The sequence below is a fragment of the Orbilia oligospora genome (assembly GCF_000225545.1).
Source record: "Orbilia oligospora ATCC 24927 unplaced genomic scaffold scaffold00043, whole genome shotgun sequence".
In the NCBI taxonomy this organism is placed as follows: Eukaryota; Fungi; Ascomycota; class Orbiliomycetes; order Orbiliales; family Orbiliaceae; genus Orbilia; species Orbilia oligospora.
Window position 1 is genome coordinate 2,815,817 of NW_011645600.1, and position 15,428 is coordinate 2,831,244.

General features: G+C 38.4%; 2 protein-coding genes across 2 annotated transcripts; one reads left to right on the top strand and one right to left on the bottom strand.

Moving 5' to 3' along the window:
• Window positions 1-224: 224 nt before the first annotated feature.
• On the bottom strand, window positions 225-2,421 carry AOL_s00043g827 (uncharacterized protein; the record flags this gene model as incomplete). The annotated part of the gene is made up of 5 exons (XM_011121313.1): window positions 225-1,152; window positions 1,213-1,345; window positions 1,405-1,954; window positions 2,092-2,304; window positions 2,389-2,421. 5 exons carry the CDS (start codon window positions 2,419-2,421, stop codon window positions 225-227), a joined length of 1,857 nt encoding a protein of 618 aa, XP_011119615.1.
• A 1,539-nt stretch (window positions 2,422-3,960) lies between these two features.
• AOL_s00043g828 (uncharacterized protein) lies at window positions 3,961-11,739 on the top strand (the record flags this gene model as incomplete). Its single annotated transcript, XM_011121314.1, has 11 exons — window positions 3,961-4,164; window positions 4,245-4,389; window positions 4,520-4,788; window positions 4,991-5,424; window positions 5,649-5,805; window positions 5,867-6,515; window positions 6,573-6,732; window positions 6,792-7,806; window positions 7,878-10,415; window positions 10,505-10,825; window positions 10,885-11,739. The coding sequence occupies 11 exons, from the start codon at window positions 3,961-3,963 to the stop codon at window positions 11,737-11,739; spliced, it is 6,747 nt and encodes a 2,248-aa protein (XP_011119616.1).
• Window positions 11,740-15,428: the final 3,689 nt, after the last annotated feature.

Below are 15,428 nucleotides of genomic sequence, written 5' to 3' on the forward strand. Positions count from 1 at the left end.
AGCCCAGCTCCATTGCATTGTCAAATCTCCGAAGACACGCTTATGAATTCAAATTTAGCTTGAAATAATATATATCTACATCAGCGCCATCAAATTCATTATAAACAGAAGTATATAATTTCAGAGTAGTCAAACATCCCCCTTGAAACAAGATCTCATAGAGTACTGTAGTATATATCATTCATGACGACACGGTAGTATAAAAGATCTATAGATCTAGTTGCCTAGCTCCGTACGCCTTGGTGGCCTACAACCACGCTTTCCGCTCTCCTTCTAAGTTCCATTTCGCCAATTTCCCTCAGTTTGTATTTCTCTGTTTTCCCAGTCGCCGTTAAAGGAATTTTAGATACCCAGAATATGTACTTCGGCGCGGAGCTTCTGCCTAGAGTACCCCGGACCATGCAACGAATATCTTCTCCCGTGAGAATGGTTCCTGTAGGCCCATTGTTAACACCGGCTAGAGGTTCTGATCTGGCACGGAGGTCAAAAGATGAAATATCGTGGCATTGCGAAATAAGCGCATTTTCATGTGGTATAACGAAAGCAGATACAATCTCGCCATAGCGATCATCCGGTAACCCGACAACAGCCACGCTGTTTATAAGGTCATGCTGGAGTAGAAAATTTTCGATTTCTGAGGGATAGATATTCTCGCCCCCTCTAATTATAATATCCTTGATCCGGCCGGTTATTTGTAGCATACTATCCGGTCTGATGACAGCTTCGTCCCCAGTTCGGAGCCAGGTTTTTGAGCCTTGAAATGAACCCGATCCATCTGGGTGCATGTCTGTCTCTATTATCAGGGCCTCCGACGTTCGTTTTTCGTCTTCCCAGTAGCCTTTCATTAGTAGATATCCTCCAATTAAAAGTTCACCCCTCTCCCCTCTCTGCAATGTTCGGTGATAGTTATCACGAGAGACAATTCTGATTTCCGTATGTGGTAAAGTTGTCCCGACAGTGTTATGGTGTCTCTCAATCTCATCGTTGAAGCATGTTGTAGAAACACTCGGCGATAGTTCGGTCATCCCGTACATATTCAACAATCCAGACAAATTCATTTTTTCCTTCAATCTAGCTCGAAGAACGGGTGGAACGATGCTACCCGCGATAAGCCCCGTTCTCAGGCTTGAGAAAGAGGAACTTCCAAGCCCACTTTTCAATGGATTAGCTTAATATCCATCGACTGCTTCACTAGTAAAGGTAGACACTGACCGCTGAGCAGCCTCCTCCAGTTCTGCTAGAAACATGGTTGGCACTCCGTAAATCACAGTGGCCTGATGATTGATAATAGAGTCGACTACAGCCTTTGGGCTAAAGCTTTCGGAGGGCAGGAGCAAAGTGCAGCCTCCAGAAAATCGGTTCAGTCAAATAAAATGAACGGTGGGCGATACATAATTAACTTACCGAAGGCCATTGTTGACAAGACACCCAACGACATAGCAAAAGCATGGTATATCGGAGGCGCGCAACATAAAACATCCAGTTCCGTAAGATTTAGCCGATTCCCGGTAACGATAGCGTTATTCAAAAGACTTTTGTGGGTCAAGCAAGCAGCCTTGGGCGATGATGTTGTTCCCGAAGTGAATTGAATGTTAATAACGTCTGAGGGCGTCAATTTCGCTTGCTGCTGGAATTTCTTCCCGCAGTTTTGATCGAGGACATCATCGAACCACACCGCGTCCGAAAAGGCTTCACGGTGGCATTTAGAGGGTGAGTTGTCGATGACGAGGAGGTGCCTAAGGGAAGGAACTTTGCTGTTACGGCTTTCTTTTGGAATAATCCCCCCGAAAAGTTCGTGGGCTGATTTCGGGTCTTTGTAAGGCAATGAGATATCTGTACTAAGTACCAGGCAACTCGCCGTAATATGGTTGATAGCGGAAACCAACTGTACTTCAGTATAAGCAGTACTCATGGGGACTACTATTGCGCCTAACTTGGCGCAGGCATGTATTACCTAAGAGTTACATAACTGTAAGTTAGATTGCGCGAGGCTCTATCACTTGTAGACAACTCCGATTCTCCGCAGATTGGGGCCATAGCTATTCAGCTAGCTAATGAGAGAGGAAACAAGGATGGACTTAGACTACTTACCACAACATACTCTGCCAAATTCCCTAGGCAAACGGCTACTCTATCAGCTGGCCGGAATCCCAAATCTCTAAACGTAATTGCAACTGCGTCACTTTGTTCATCGATTTGCCTGTAGGTAAGCTTCCCTTGGTTCGACAGGACAGCAACACGATCTGGGTATTTTGCAACTACCGCAGCAAGCCTGTTGGCAATAGTCTCTTCAACTAGTGGCTCCTTTTACAGCTCATTAGTTTTATAATCTCATCATCGAGAGCGCCTATTTATCTAAAGGCGCACGTCTAACGTCTGGGACCTTACATCGGTTGACCCTTGCACATATGCCGGCGCCATGGTTGGTGGTAATATAATATTATCCAGTCTTTCTGGAATACCCGATGGCCGAAGAATACCGAATCAGATTCAAAAGTATATTTGATCGAAATTGATCAGTCGATTCTAGATCTACCAAGCTACTCAGATACTAGCGACCCCAACTGAAAATATATAAGGAATTTATATTCCCCATTGTCTGGGGGGTTCAACGAGTTCTAGCAACTAAAGTTTTATGCAACATGACTACAACTTCGGCCTTACAACCCAATTTGGGCTTGGGTGACACAATTGAGTCCTTTGCTCTAGCTTTAGTTCTCCAAGGGTAGCTTCACCAATTGTTGTGGCCTTCTATTGCTTAAATGGATTTGAAAATGGCGCGGCCGATATCAGACGCAGCGAACCTGACACCGGACACATGGAAAACATCCGTTTTGTGGCGGCGCCGGGACAATTAATCGAAAAGGGCCGAGCAGGCAAATTTAGACTTTGCAAGGATTATTAGCGCGCACATGGGACATTGCGATCACTCGCTGCATGGCTTTAAATCGCCCGTGGGAGGCGAATCGTTAAAGAGAGGGGCAATAAGACGCTAGACGTCTGGATGACGGGACATTGCGAATATCCTAAGGGGATACTAGCTGACAATATAAGTGGAGCCGGTCCCCATAATCTTCGATTGTGACCTGTTAGGGTACACTTTCCTCTTCAAGGAAGTATACATACTAAGCTTTACCGCGAACGCCCACCCGGCCGGCCGGCCCTCGACACCTGAAAACAACATCCAACCCCTCGGGGTCTGGCACCGTCAATATGGCCACGTTAACGAGACTCCACAAAACATCTTCTAAGTCATGTCGATGGCGTACAATTTAGTAAACCCACAGATATCCCGAATTGTGTCGGATATATTTTAGGCAAGCGACATAAAATCCCATCCCATATACCAATTGCTCCATCCACAGAACTAGGACACAGAACTTAGCGTGATCTTCGCGGCTCGTTCCCGACCGATATCTCTGGAAATTGCATGACAGACAAAGCAATTCCAAGGACGCGAAGCTAGGTTAAATACTGCCCTGGTGGTAACGTCTCCAAATTCCTAAAACCGGAGCTTGCGGCGGTTAACTTCAGATCCATATATAGATACGAAAAAGAGACAGTCATTCAACTTAGAGTATGTAAACAGTTGTCTGGAGTCTGTATCAGAACGGAAGGCCTCTGAGATTTGCTAGCCCGGCATGAACAGCCTTGTTAGAGTATCTCAGCTAGATAGTTTATCGCGATATCGGCCGGCACTGTGCGGGTTGTTACGTAGGCTGAGATTCATTACTGACATGATCGGTCTGTATACGTGATTTAGCCGCCACTTTTGGAATTACGGTGCCCCATGCAAATGCGAAGGGCCAGTCTATAAAATATATATCGCTGCAACGACCCTCCGGAGTTACGGTTTCGAAGCACAAACGAAAAATTTATCCTTTGCAACGTCTCACGTGGAACCCTAAATACGACAGTACTTCAAAGCATCCTAAACTTCCCTCAATTCGTTCCATAGCCATGGCTAAAGACATGGCTGGAACGGGGCAAGGGCATTCTGAGCCGCTTGCCATCGTAGGGTTCGCCTTTGAGTTCCCGTCCGGGATCACGAATCCAGAATCTTTCTGGGAAATATTGGTAAATGGGAAAATCGGCCTCGGAGACGTACCCGACGATAGATTTAACCTTGGAGCATTCCATGAAACGAAATCCAGTGACAACAAGGTAAACTTAAACTTCGCTCTCGTCGTAGGCTACCACGGTTTACGCAATCCTAGGGGATAGAGGTTAATTTATGGGTTTAGAGTCAAAAAGCACAGGGTTATTTTATCAAAAACGATATCTCTGCGTTCGATGCCCCCTTTTTCTCTATAACAGCCGAAGAGGCTGTGGCAATGGACCCTCAACAGAGACTACTACTCCAAACTGCCTATCACGCTTTTGAAAACGGTACGCTATCTCTGGTGTGGAACTCAAGACTACCTTGACGTATTCCTCTCGACTGCCGCATCTAGTCTTTGAAATTTATAGGCCTAGGGATACGTCCTTGAAATCACAATTCTAACTATATTGCCTACAGCCGGCCTAACCTTGGACAGTATCAACGGAAGCAAAACATCTGTTCACGTTGGCTGCCTATCACAGGATTATAAAGTAGGAAATAACAAAGACTCGGAAGCCTCTCCGAAATATGCTGCAACTGGCGACGAATTCACCATCTTAGCAAATAGGCTAAGCTGGTTTTACAACTTAAACGGACCCAGTATGTCAGTGGAGACAGCTTGTTCAAGCAGTTTAGTTGCTTTGGACCTGGCGTGTCAACTCCTCAGAAGCGGCGATACAGACATTGTAAGTTCCCATCAGAGCTCTAGTCATACGCTTGGACTCAAGGCTAGTATAAAGATTGAATCTTGAAGTTATCGGAGAAGTCTGCAATTACTATCCAGAACATAGTAAATCCGATGCGATCGAAGCCTCTTAGCTACTTGGAATGCACCTGGGCGTTGTCTTATACTTACATACTAACGTGAAATTCTGAATTTCGTTGTAGGGTCTAGTTGCGGGTACCAGTTTGATTCACCAACCAGACTTTTATATCCACTTGGACAATATGGGGTTTCTATCTCTTGATAATAGATGCCACAGCTTTGACTCCCGTGCAAATGGGTATGCCCGTGCTGAAGGAATCGGTGTTGTTTTAGTCAAAAGACTATCAGATGCTATCAGAGACGGGAACACGATCCGAACTGTAATTCGTGCAACCGGCAGTAATTCAGATGGGCATACGCCCGGTATTACTCAGCCAAGCGGCACCTCCCAGCTGGCGTTAATTAAAGATACATATAAAAAAGCCGGTATATCGATGGACGAAACGCGATATTGCGAAGCTCACGGAACAGGCACTACTATCGGAGACCCTACAGAGTCTCATGCCATCGGCGCCGCTTTTCGGGCTGCCCGTAGCTCCGAGGATCCCCTATATATGTAAGTTTTGAAACCATTGATCTTGGCTCTTTACCTCCCTCTTTCGAAAGACGTAGAGTTCTTCTCTTGCTAGATATTTTGGAATTGCTTCATGTCCATGTGAGGCGCAACACCAAAAGTACTAGACACAGATAGATTTTAGCCCTGCGACTTTAAGCTTTACTGATCTTTTCTACAATTCTTAAATTACGGAAACCAGATTCTAAGCTCTTATTGATATTTAGAGGCGCTGTCAAAGCCAATATTGGACATATGGAAGCAGCAAGTGGTATAGCGGGGATTATCAAGACTGTACTAGTCCTGGAGCGGGGAGTGATACCACCCATCGCCGACCTCGTTGAGCTCAACCCACGTATTGACCATACGTTTTACAAGCTCAAGGTATTCATAAAACTTTCCTGTGCGATATTCTGAAATCTGAATTGAGGCTAATAGAGATTAGTTTCCCGTCGAGCCGATACCTTGGCCTACAAAAGGTTTACGCAGAGCGTCTGTAAATTCATTTGGCTATGGAGGGACAAATGCCCACGTCGTTATGGACGACGCTCACAATTTCCTCGCTGAATATGGACTCAAGGCCAATCATAACACCGCGAGCTTGCCACCAGTTATCGAGCGTGAGGGTAAAATTAGGTTGCTTGGCGATAGGAGCACGGAGAATATTGACTCTACGACCACTTCAAGGCCATATCTGCTCATGCTGTCTGCAGCAGACCGCGAGGGGCCCCAACGAATTGCAAATATTTATACCGATTACTTGAAGGAAATGGCGCATCCAGGCGACACAGTTGCGAATTCTGCTCTGTGCCGACGACTAGCGTTTACATTGGAAAAGCGCCGTAGCCTCCTACCATGGAGGGGATACACAATAATAGACCCACAGCAACTCTCCTCCTCCGATTCAATTACGAAGGGATTCTCTGTACCAGTACAACCTCCTTCCTCCCCGTGCCTGGCATTCGCTTTCACCGGCCAGGGTGCTCAGTGGGCAAGAATGGGAATTCAATTCATGCAATATTCAGTATTCGCGCGAAGTATCCGAATATCCGCAAAATATTTGCGCGGTTTCGGCTGCTCTTGGGATCTTGAAGGTAAGAGGGGCATTAAATAGCAGAGTATAGAAAGTGGGTAATGCTAATATACCGTAGAGGAACTTAGCAGGGATGCATCAAATTCCCGGGTCAATGATACGGATATAAGCCAACCTCTGTCGACAGCCCTTCAAATTGCCCTCGTAGATCTGTTGGAGCATATAAAGATAAGGCCTGCAGTTGTCATCGGCCATTCATCTGGAGAGGTTGCGGCAGCGTAAGTTTCCAGAGATTTTTTATGTTTGAAATTATTAGCTAATCTCAAAATACATACAGATACTGCAAAGGTGCCCTCTCCCAGGAAAGTGCCTTAAAAATCGCATATTTTAGAGGTATGGGGGGAGCATCAGAAGCTAGAGATCCCAACCGTAATGGCACGATGATTGCTGTGGGGCTTGGCGAAGCAGAAATCCTACCCATTCTTCAAGAATTAGCCGCGAAGGGTTACGAAGATATCTACATCGGGTGTATGAATAGCCCCAGTAACGTTACCGTTACTGGCGACGCGGATCAGCTTAATATTTTGAAGGGCATCCTAGATGAGAGAGGCGTCTTTGTGCGCAAAGTTAAAGTGCCTTGCGCTTACCACTCGCCGCATATGATACCGATCGCCAAAAAATATGTTCAGCAAGCTGGTCCTCTTGAACGACGTGACGTGAGGCCTGATGATATTATTCACATGATCTCTTATGTTGACGGGAAACACGTTTCCGGTGAGCGCCTTCGAGAATTAGATTACTGGATGACAAACCTTTACTCCCCGGTTCGCTTTACAGAAAATGCAGGTGGGATAGATCGTCTGGCATTTCTTGCGAAAACTAAGGGACGAAAGAAACTGGACCTCAGCCACAGAAAAGGAATGATGGTTACCAATATTTTGGAAATTGGGCCTCATGGTGCTTTACGAAGCCCACTCCGGGAAATTATGAAGACATTTGAGCATGCGTCAAAGACCATCAAATATGACACAGTTCTGGTACGCGGAAGTAGTACTGTGGAGCCTCTTCTTCAAGCAGTGGGAAGCCTGCGATGTTGTGGATTTAACCCAGATATTTCGTACCTCAATCGCGACGAAGAAAACCAAGAGACAGCACCCCTCGTGGACCTTCCATCGTACCCATTTAAATCGAGTAGCTACTGGGCAGAGAGTCGCCGTAGTAAAGATGAAAGATTCCGCCGCCGCAAGCCCAGTGAGCTACTGGGCACCCCCACTCCTGACTGGCAGCCTTTCTGTGGCGCCTGGAGGAATTATTTGAGCCGGTCAAAATCTACTTGGATGGAAGACCACAAGGTGAGTCTTCTTTAGTTTCGATTCACGCTCATTTCATGTGGAGAAGACCAAATAGACTAAAAAAAAACTAGCTTGACAACGTAATCCTGTACCCTGGAGCTGGCATGGTGACTATGGCAATCGAAGCAATGAACCAGTACGCCTTGGATACTCTAGGGATAATTCCTAAGGCCTTTTGCCTGGCTGACGTCGAATTCGTTGCTGCCATACAAATCCCGGAGGTTTCTTCGAGCCTGGAAGTGCATACACATTTGCGAGTGCTAGGAGACTCATATAAACCCGGTGCATGGTTCGAATTTACAATTTATTCACATCAGGGTGATCTATGGAAGCTGAATTGCAGAGGACGTGTCCGGGCCGAGGCTAATACTAACAGCTACAAAATTACATTTCGTAAATCTGGAGCCGCTGACGCTACGACCTCTCTCCAAGTAGATGAATTCTACGACAAAACTACAAAGTCCGGTTACCAGTTCGGTCCTTCATTTCAAAGAATCAGTAAACTTCAATCTTCGCCGTTGACTCCGGGCCTTTTACAAGGCGTAATCAGCGTTTACGATCGGGTGGGACCTGACTCTCTTGGAAAACGGGGCTTGCGTGCGATGGATTGGAATCATATCATACATCCAGCAACATTGGACGCAGTCCTCCAAATGACTCTTGCCAATGTTACATTCACAGAGTATGCACAAGACTCCATACCTGTCATGGTCCCAACCAAAGTCAAAAGGCTATGGATCTCGAGCACGGGTTTAAGCCATCCGGATTCGTCTTCCCTATCCGTGACTACTTGGTGCGAGCTTTCTGGCTATGAGCATACTATTCAAGTGATAAACCACCGGAGCCCTGAAGATATCAAAGTCGAAATTACTGGATTAGAAATGACCATTATTTCTAGCAAAGCCGATGGCCCTTCCAATGTAATCTCACCAAAAGAACTTCACGTTTGCTGGAATACCGCCTGGAAAGCACTGCCTTCCGTAACGACAGACCTTCCCAGTGTCTCCAAAAAGACAGAGCTAAGCACAAGCATTGTGGGGCGCCAACTCGCGGTCGAGATCTATCTTCCTAGCTCACCTACAGTGGGCGCCGTCGATCTTGGTACCACTCTACAGCTAAAGTTGAAAGATTTTGGCTACCCTAACCCTAGAATCATTGAGTTTGAGCAAGCAACAAGCGTTGAAAACTCGAAGGCTGATCTTAAGATCATTCTCTGGGACGTGGACAGAGAGTCCTATTTAGCCAGCCTAGGTGAAAAGTCTCTTGCTATTTTGAAAAAAGTTCTAGACTCTAGAAAAACTATTTTGTGGGTTCGAACTTCGGATTCGCCTTCGGCACATATAGTCGATGGGTTGTCAAGGGTCGTTCGCCAGGAACAAAACATGTCAAACTTCGCAACGATCTCAACAACAAGCTCAACTACTTTAGATCGCACGAACGCCATTCATGAGGTTATTAAAACCCTGCTCTCGGAACAGGGTAGTGGCGACGATATTCCACAGTCTTTTAGAGAGACATCTACCGGCGGAATCGAGGTCTGCCTATTGAAAGAGAATAAGGAATTGACGAAAAAGATTCAATCCGTACAACGACCCGCGGAGCCAACCTCCGTCGCATGGGATGTGGATATCAGTGGCCCCCTCAAAGTTGCTATAGCTGCGCCTGGTGATCTTTCTACAATTCACTTCGTAGAGGATCCATCGCCCGGGAGTTTAGGTGTAAGCGAAATCGAGGTTGAAGTGAAAGCAGTTGGTCTCAACTTCAAAGACTGCCTAGCGGCTCTAGGCACAGCAAATGAGAAGAGTATTGGCAGTGAAATTGCGGGAGTCGTAACTCGGACTGGTCTCAACGTCAAGCACTTCAGGCCAGGCAACCGTGTCTGTGGTTTCGCTACAAACGGAGTTCGGACCCTTTTCCGTAACAATGCTCAGTTATTTTCTCTCATTCCGGACTCTTTAACTTTCACCCAAGCAGCTTCAATTCCAGTCAATTTTGCGACTGCTCTGTATACGCTCCAGACCACCGCAAGGGTTGCAGCGGGCGAAACCGTGCTCATACATCGCGGCTCTAGTGGAACAGGCCAGGCCGCTATCCAGGCCGCTCTTCATCTCGGGGCAACTATTTTCGCAACAGCTGGAACTCCGGAAAAGCGTGAGCTATTAACCACTGAATATGGGATCCCCCAAACGCACATCTTCAGTAGCCGGGATAACAATTTTGTTGCAGAGATTCAATGTCTCACTAAAGGACGAGGTGTTGACGTTGTTCTAAATTCGCTCGCTGGAGAACAATTGACAGGTTCCTGGGAATGCATTGCACCTTTTGGTCGCTTCATCGAAATTGGCCGCCAAGGCGTGCCGGCCGGGGCACAGTTGGAAAAGAATTGTTCTTTCACTACGGCCGATCTAGCTCATATGTATCGAGAGCGCCCGTTACAAGCCTCGAAGATGATCGGCGACGCCTTAAGTCTTTTTGAAAAGGGTGTTTTTCGACCGCTGCAATTCCACCAGTTTCCAGTTTCAGAGGTTATAGAAGCTTTGAAATTGATTCGCGGTCGGAACATGAGCGGAAAGATAGTAGTAAATATTGAACGATCCATGAAGGTCCAGGTACGCAGAATAGCCCGGCTAAGGCTGCTTCCGATATCCACAGGTCTAGAGTTTCAATCGCTAACCGTCTTTTCATATGAAAATTATAGGCGATACTGATGCCCAAAAAACAACGACTATTCTTTTCGGATGCATCTTATGTTATTGCTGGTGGGCTGGGTGGTCTTGGGTGCGATATTGCTCGCTGGATGGTAGACAGAGGCGCACGTCACTTAATTCTATTGTCGCGATCAGGTGCTCGCACTGAAACAGCACGGGCGTTGTTGACAGACCTCAAAAACCTCGGCGTAAATTGCGTCACACCAGCCTGCGATATTTCTAGCTTTGAATCCGTTAAAGAGACTTTGGAAAGCCTAGTTGGGGTTGTGCCCCAAGTTAAGGGTTGCATTCAAGCTAGTATGGTCCTAAGAGTAAGTTTTAATCCGAGAAATGGGAGACTATAAGATAGAGAGGCTAATTATAAATATAGAGTGCTTTGTTTAGCAATATGACGCACTCCGAGTGGAGTGAAGCTCTAGCCCCTAAAGCCTCTGGAAGTTGGAATCTTCACGCACTTTTGCCTGAAGATATGGATTTCTTCATTCTTCTGTCTTCGATTCAAGGCCTTATGGGGCCTCGAACGCAAGGGAATTATGCTGCTGGCAATACGTATAAAGACGCTCTAGCACAGTATCGTATTTCACGAGGCCTGAAAGCAGTATCACTGCAACTCGGATTGATGGACAGCGATGGGTACATGGCAGCCGCGGAAAATGAAGATGAAAAGCGCATGATGATGGCTCAGAACTCCTTCGTGCCAGTTCAACGCCTAGATTTCCACGCCCTATTAGAGCATTATTGCGACGCCACTATTCAAATACAACCAGACCAGGCACAACTCGCTCTGGGTATCAAGTTGCTCCATGTTGATCCAGACCTTGACCCACTTGGAACGAGCTGGGGAAGAGACCCTATGTTCCAGGAATTGCGCCGTCTTGAGGCTACTGAGGGAGTTCCTAGTGGAGCAACCAATAGCAAGGAGACCGTGATACAGCTTGCTGCCGCCAGGTCTGATGAAGAGGCAGCAGATGTGGTCATAAAAGCTTTAACTGAAAAGTTGGCTTCTATAGTGTACGCTAATGGGGCAGATGCAGACAATATTGACCGAAGGAGGCCGGTTCAGGCATACGGGGTGGACTCACTTCAGACAATGGAGCTACGAGGGTGGTTCTTGAAGACTTTCCGGTCAGATGTGCCAACTTTCGAGATCTTGGGTGCCCCAAGTCTGAATGCGCTTGCACTGATAATCGGTGAACGAAGCACCCTTCGGATAAAATCCCCTTGATTATGAATTTAGCTATTGTTTTATTTCTTTGAGGTTGATAGAATGCCAATGTATATACTCCGATATAGATCCCAAAGAATGGTCTCAGTTAAATGACTTCAATTCACTGAGAAATTATACTCTAGATTTTATACATGAAGGAAGACACTAACTATTATTTCCAACCCCATTTACTGTCATCTCGGGATTTCACCTAATAAAAATATTAGCGAATTTTGCTAAATTTACTATTATTGTAACAAAGCAATCACAGCATAACGAACTCTAAACAAAAATCTAAGCAGCCAGAGAAACCCTCAGAATAACTATAAGAAATATCTAACTGTTATTCTAGGTGGAAACACGGCGTATTTCCAGCTATTTGAGGGAATAAACAGAAGTAAAAGGTGATAAATATTTCAAGAACTTTAAAAATACTTAATATTATTTTAATAAAAATTAGTATAAAAATTATAATATTTATTAGTAAGTTTATTAATCAAAAATGAAAAATTATATATTTAAATAAAAAAATAAAAAGTTAAATACTATAATAAAAATATTTTAAAAAATATGTTATCTATAATATAAAAATTTAATAACCTAATATTTCCTATAAATTAAAATTTTTGATAATGTGTAATTAAAAAAAGAAATTAGCTAAAATAGGGAAAATTAGCTAATTAATTAAATTTTTCAAATAAATGGTAAAATATACTAATAATTATTATAATAATTAACAAAGAAAATATTTGATTATAAATTATAAAAAATAAAAATTAAAATGTTTATTTTATAGAATTCAGAAGTATTGATTAAAAGATAAATTATTGTATTATGAGATATAATTAAATCTAATATTTATTATATATTAGTATTTTTAAATTAAATTATTAGAAAAAGAAAAAAAAAGTTTTATTTAAAATAAAAACCTAAAATTTTAAATATAAAGTTATATATATTTTTTATAATAAAAAAATATTAATTTATCAAATAGTTTTTTAAATATTTTAAAAATTTCGAAATTCTAATATATATAGTTTACCAGAAAATTATAATATTATTTAATATTATAAAATATATTAACAAACAATATTAAAACTTAAACTTAGATTTTTAAAAAGATTTAATAAAACAATATAAAAGTTTTTGATTAGTTAATCTAATTAATATCAAAATAACTAAACTAGTTAAAATTTTTGATTCTTTAAAAAAATTATATAAAATATTTATTTACACCTTTAAAAATTATAAAATTATATATTTAAAAAAGATTTAAATAAGGAAATATATTAATCAAATTTATAATATTATAACAAAGCAATCTCAGCATAATGAACTCCAAGCAAAAATCCAGACGACTAGAGAAACCCTCAGAATAACTATAGGAAATATCTAAGTAATATTATAATTAAAAGAAAAACTATATAACATAACATAAATTATAAATTTAAAATAAAAAAATATCTAAATTTAAATTTTAAAATTTGTAATTTAAAATTACAACTATTATATTAATAAGTATGGTATAAAATTTGTTTAAGCTTTTATTTTATATAGATTTTCTAGTTTATATAAAAATAATTTTTGTTTAGTTTAATACTTTATATATTTAAATATTTAATTTAGACTTAATTTTTATTTAATTTAATAAATTATATAATTTTAACTTTTATCTAATTTAATACTTTATATATTTAAATATCCAATTCAGATTTAATTTCTATTTAATTTATTTTATTATTTTTTTTATTAATTATTTATTTAAATTATTATATTCGCTATTATATATTTAAAAACCAAATAATAATTTAAATATTAATTTATATTCATACTAATATACTACTCTTTACTTTATAACATTTGTATATTATTTTAATATTATAATTAATTCATATACAATTTCTTATACTTTATTATTTTATAATTTTATTAATTTAATACTTAAATGTTAGTATTGATTTTATTAAAAAATAAATTTTTTTAAAAAAAAAAATACCAAAAAAAAAATTGTAATTATTATTTTATTAAAATTTATTATTAAGTAAATTAAAATTATAATAATAATTTTTAAATATTTTAAAAATAGTATATCTATAATAGTTTTAATAATTATTTTAAATATTAAATTTCTAGATTTTAATTTTTTCAATAGTATTAAGTTTTATAAATTACGAAATTTTTTAATTTAACTTAATAATAAATATAAAGAAAAAGTTACTAAATTTATTATATTTAAAAAAAAAGATTATATATATTATTAATTTTTTTAAAAGAAATTTAGTAGAATTAGTTTTTAATAAATATAATATTTGTAAGAAATCGTATACAGACTAGTCGTAATATCAAGATAATACACAAATGTTATAAAATAAAGAATAGTGTATTAGTATAAATACAGATTAATATTTAAATTATTACTTAATTTTTAAATATATGATAATAAATATAGTAATTTAAATAAATAATTAATAAAGAAAATAACAAAGTAAATTAAATAAAAATTAAGTTTAAATTAAATATTCAAATATATAAAATATTAAATTAAATAAGAGTTAAAACTATATAATTTATTAAATTAAATAAAAATTAAATTTAAATTAAATATTCGAATATATAAAATATTAAATTAAATAAAAGTTATTTTTATATAAATTAAAAAATTTATGTAAAATAAGGGTTTAAATAAATTTTATACTATATTTATTAATATAATAATTGTAATCTTAGATTACAAGTTTTAAAATCTAGATTTAAATACTTCTTTATTTTAGATCTATAATTTGTGTTATATTGTGTAATTTTTCTTTTAACTATAATATTACTTAAATATTTTTTATAATTATTCTAAAGATTTTTCTGGTTGTTTGGATTTTTGTTTAAAATTTATTATACTAAAATTGTTTTATTATAAAATTTTTTTTTTAGTATTAATATTTCATCAATGTTTTGTTTAAAGGTTTAGTATTATAATAAGTTTTTTACTATATTAATATTTTTTATTGATTTTAGGTAATATGAATTTTTTATAATTGTTTTTGTATTTAGTTTTTGAAAATTCTAGTTTTTTAAAAATTTTTAAAAATTTTTTAAAAAATTCTTTTTAATTTTTTTAATATTTCTAGTATTTTTAATATTTTTGATTTTAGAATTTTTAATAATTTTAAATATAAATTTTTTAGTTAAATTTTTTTTCTAAATTAAGAATTTAATTATTAATTACTTGTTTTAGTAAGTTTTTGATAATTAAATTAAAATTTTTTATAACTTTTTAAACTTAAATTAGTTTAATTTACAATTTTTAGATTTTGTTATATAGATTAATATAGATAAGTTTTAATATCTAAATATTAAAAAAATCTAATATTAAAAATAAATCTTAAATAATATCTAAATATTAGAAAATTTTGATTAATTTATTTATTTTTTTTTAAATTATATTAAAATAATAAAATAAAGTTAAATATATCAGGTAAAAAAAATTAAGTCAATCAAGATAAAATTTATAAAAGTCATTAAATAGTTCCTAAACATAAATAATATCAAATATTAATTATTAAATAAATTTGTTTCAACCTTTTTATTAAAAAAAATATTAAAATTTTTAATAATATATTTATAAATTTAAGATTTTTTTAATTTTATATTTTTCTTCATTATTAATAATAATTAGTGAAAGTTATTCTTTATAATTTTAATTAAAAAAAGTG